Raw genomic sequence first — 4,557 nt, 5'->3', positions numbered from 1 at the left:
TTATCTCCAGAAACAGAGAGTAAGCCACTTGTGGTGGGGCATGGTCTTCCACACAGAACATTAGCTTCCATTACTTCTTTGAAAGGATTCATCTCAAGTCTGGGCCAGCACTCTCATTACCCAGATCACTTGGAGCCTGTTCCTGTATAATTCATTTCCTAAGATTTCATCTCACAAGCTATCTGAAGCTCAAATGAAGTAATTGGTAAATATGTCTACAGTATCTGTCTATATTCTCTACATTGTTCACAATTGTTCATTTCTTTAAAAAAACGTTTACAAAGTACATACCCTCTTCCTCATAGTGTGCTGAGCAGTAGGAATCAAGAGTGACCATGAAGGCCAACAAGAAGAAAGACACTTAGTCAGGAAAGTACTGCTGCTTCTAGAAACTGAAAGAAGGCCAATGTTATATCACTGAAGTATTGTGTGGAGGAAGGAAGCAGTGCATGCGTGTGTGTGTGTGTGTGTGTGTGTGTGTGTGTGTGTAAAGAAACAGAAAGAGAAAGACAATCCTGATGACTTTGGAAACTGAATTTTTATACTTAAACTGGTCCAAAAAAATCTGTGAGAGTAGAACAGGCTGATTCCAGCTGCCCTCTAGAGGTCTCCTCCATTTCTGATAAGGTCACACCATGGACCAAAGAGTTTCCATTGTTCTACAGTAAAATGAATGTCTTTGCTTTCCTGTCTCTATAAATGTATTGACCAGGGCTCAGCAAATTATGGCAACAGGTCAAATATGGCCTGCTTTTGTATAGCCAGTGAGCTAAGAATTTTTACTTTTTAATTTAAATGGAGCCTATTATACAGAGTGAAGTAAGCCAGAAAGAAAAACACCAATACAGTATACTAACGCATATACATGGAATTTAGAAAGATGGTAACAATAACCCTGTGTACGAGACAGCAAAAGAGACACTGATGTATAGATCAGTCTTATGGACTCTGTGGGAGAGGGAGAGGGTGGGGAGATTTGGGAGAATGGCATTGAAACATGTATAATATCATGTATGAAATGAGTCGCCAGTCCAGGTTCGATGCACGATATTGGATGCTTGGGGCTGGTGCACTGGGACAACCCAGAGGGAGGGTGTAGGGAGGGAGGAGGGAGGGGGGTTCAGGATGGGGAGCACAGGTATACCTGTGGCGGATTCATTTCGATGTTTGGCAAAACTAATACAATTACGTAAAGTTTAAAAATAAAATAAAATTATTTTTTTAAATTTTATTTTATTTTTAAACTTTACGTAATTGTATTAGTTTTGCCAAACATCAAAATGAATCCATCACAGGTATACATGTGCTCCCCCTCCTGAACCCTCCTCCCTCCTCCCTCCCCATAAAAATAAAATAAAATTTTAAAAAACAAAAGATAAAATTAGCACACTGGGAAACACAAACAAACAAAAAATCCAAAATCATATGTGAATTTAAAGATTCCTATCTATAAGAAAGTAAAATAGTCTTTAAAAATTGTAAAAAATAAAAAATAAAGTTTATGTGGAAAATAAAAAAAATAATAATAATAAAAATCCATAGAAGACTAATGTATATTTGCTGACCCCTGGTGCAGAGTATTACAAAGTGAGTCCCTCTCTACTGTTATGCTGCCTAGCGTAGGTATTATAATCCAAACACATGCAGTTTGCAGTAGGATCAGTAGAGCACATGGTATGGAATACATCCTGCTACCCCACTGTTTGTTGAAACCTGTTTTATATTTGCAATGTTTATGTTAGTATAGGGTGTGTATATCTCCCTTACATAGTGTGTGTTTCTGTGTGTATGCGTGTGCATGAGAGACACAGGAAAAGTATATTTGACTAACAGAATCATGAGGAGAGTTTGGAGATATGCTGCTGCTGCTGCTGCTAAGTCGCTTCAGTCGTGTCCGACTCTGTGCGACCCCATAGACGGCAGCCCACCAGGCTCCCCCGTCCCTGGGATTCTCCAGGCAAGAATACTGGAGTGGGTTGCCATTTCCTTCTCCAATGCATGAAAGTGAAAAGTGAAAGTGAAGTCGTGTCCGACTCTTAGCGACCCCATGGACTGCAGCCTACCAGGCTCCTCCGTCCATGGGATTTTCCAGGCAAGAGTACTGGAGTTGGGTGTCATTGCCTTCTCTGTTGGAGATATGAATAAGGGTCAATTCAAAGACCCTAGTTTGAAAATTTGTTTGATCCTAAGTACATTGGGAAGCTATTTGAAATTTGTGTGATCTGATTTTCTTTCTTTTTTTTTTTTTTTTTTGAGTCATTCTGGCCATGGTATGGATCACAAATTGTAGAGAGACACGGATGAGAAACAAGAAACCCAGTTAGGACAGTATCATAGTGGTCCAGTGAAGAAAAGAAGATGATGGCTTGAATTAGAGAGAGGTAAATGGACATGAGACTTATTTTAGAGACAGACTAACAGAAATTGCTGATGAATTAGATGTGAGGGTAAAGGAAAGGGAAGAAATACTATACTGAAATGTTTCATCACAAATAAATAAATAAAAACAGTTTTTAAATATTTAATCTGAAAGGTAATTTATTAGATTAAACAGATGCTTACCCCTAAATGAAATTTCAGGAACCCCAGCAGAACAACCCTGGTCAGAAATACCTAAGCATTATAAGTAACAGTTGTTTTTAATTGAACATCAAAAAAGCTACCTTCCTCTGAATTAGTACTGGACTTACAATCATTTTTAGAAACCATAAAGGACCTTTATTCGCAGCAGAATTATTCTTTTCTGTCCCTATTTTTCTGAGAAACTAGATAGGCGGTAGGATGGTAGGTAGCTAGGTAGTAGGTAGATAGATAGATAGTCAGACAGATTCTCTATTAAGAACAAAGTCTAATGTTCAAATACCTCTACCACACTTTGCTTCAAGAGTTTACCAATTCTGATCAAATATTTTCTTGAATCCATGATGAAAATGTGAACGAGAATAGTTAACCCAGTTTACAAGGGAAAAAATAGCTATTAATATATCAATCCTTATTTACTTTCCCAAGATGATTTAAATATAAATTTGGGTCCTGATATCTCTATACAAACTCATTTGATATTTGCTGGTCCTTTCACAGCTCCCAGATCCATGAAAATCTCCAACACCCCCAACACCTCCAGCACCATCACTGGCTTCATCCTCCTGGGCTTCCCTTGCCCCAGGGAGGGGCAGATTCTCCTCTTTGTGCTCTTCTCTGCTCTCTACCTCCTCACCCTCATGGGCAACGGTTCTATCATCTGTGCTGTGCGCTGGGATCAGAGACTCCACACCCCCATGTACATCCTGCTCACCAACTTCTCCTTTCTGGAGATCTGGTATGTCACCTCCACTGTCCCCAACATGTTGGCCAACTTCCTCTCCGACAACAAGCTCATCTCCTTCTCTGGGTGCTTTCTCCAGTTCTACTTTTTCTTCTCCTTGGGTTCTACAGAATGCTTTTTCTTAGCTATTATGGCATTTGATCGATACCTTGCCATCTGCTGGCCTCTACACTACCCTGCTCTCATGACTGGACGTCTCTGTGCCAATCTTATAATCAGCTGCTGGGTACTTGGTTTCCTCTGGTTCTTGATTCCCATCATCATCATCTCCCAAATGTCGTTCTGTGGATCTGCGATCATTGACCACTTCCTGTGTGACCCAGGTCCTCTTCTAGCACTCACTTGCGAAAAACCTCCTGTGATAGAGCTTGTCTTCTCCACTTTAAGTCCTGTGCCCCTCATCATTCCTTTTCTCTTCATCATGGGGTCTTATGCTCTGGTCCTGAGAGCTGTATTGAAAGTCCCTTCAGCAGCTGGGCGAAAAAAGGCTTTCTCCACCTGTGGGTCTCATCTGGCTGTGGTTTCACTGTTTTATGGCTCAGTCCTTGTAATGTATGGGAGTCCAACATCTGAGCATGAAGGTGGAATGCAGAAGATTGTGACTCTGTTTTATTCTGTTGTGACACCACTTCTTAACCCCGTAATCTATAGTCTTAGAAACAAAGATATGAAAAAGGCCCTGCAGAAATTTCTTAGACTATAAAAAATGTTAATCAAAAGAGTTCTTGAGCAATTAGAGACTTAAATTGTGTTTACCTCATTTTCAGGTTTAAAAAAAAAATTTTTTTTTCAGATAATCGTTCATCCTAATACTGACTAAAATTTCAGTCACCTGTGAACACGTATCTGTTGCTTATTTATTCTCTTGGTTCTTGCTCATTTGTCCTGTTTCTTTTTTTTTTTTTTTTTTTGTCCTGTTTCTTATATACCTCACTTTTTACCAAATGCTGAACATTATATTTTTAAAATTTTTTTAAATAATGTAGTAAAGAAAGGTTTCTTTTACCAAAAGATAGAGTAAAGCAGATCACTTTGATCTCATTTAAGGAGTATTTATTTTGAGGTGTAATAAAAACAGTCTAAAACAGCTTTGCTCTTATTTCTGGGATGTGATCCTTAGTCAGGAACATGACCATCCTGAGATTTCAATCGCACACCTGAACTGTTTTCAAGACACCTCCACCTTAGAGAGCCCTGACTTTCTATTCCTATATTCTGAAACCCATGACTCC

The 4,557-nt window shown here is 39.1% G+C and overlaps 1 protein-coding gene across 1 annotated transcript; it reads left to right on the top strand.

Annotated features, from left to right (window-relative positions):
• Positions 1 to 2,993: 2,993 nt before the first annotated feature.
• Positions 2,994 to 4,028, top strand: LOC113899422 (olfactory receptor 11G2-like). Its single transcript, XM_027552783.1, has one exon. It carries the CDS (start codon positions 3,093 to 3,095, stop codon positions 4,026 to 4,028), a length of 936 nt encoding a protein of 311 aa, XP_027408584.1. The 5' UTR covers positions 2,994 to 3,092.
• Positions 4,029 to 4,557: the final 529 nt, after the last annotated feature.

Source organism: Bos indicus x Bos taurus, chromosome 10, assembly GCF_003369695.1.
Source record: "Bos indicus x Bos taurus breed Angus x Brahman F1 hybrid chromosome 10, Bos_hybrid_MaternalHap_v2.0, whole genome shotgun sequence".
NCBI classification, from domain to species: Eukaryota; Metazoa; Chordata; class Mammalia; order Artiodactyla; family Bovidae; genus Bos; species Bos indicus x Bos taurus.
Note: the sequence above shows the minus strand (reverse complement) of the source record. Positions and strands in the feature narration are given on the sequence as shown.

Bases quoted from the DNA above. Each gene is read 5' to 3' on its own strand.
- LOC113899422 (XM_027552783.1), top strand. From the start codon at position 3,093: ATGAAAATCTCCAACACCCCCAACACCTCCAGCACCATCACTGGCTTC.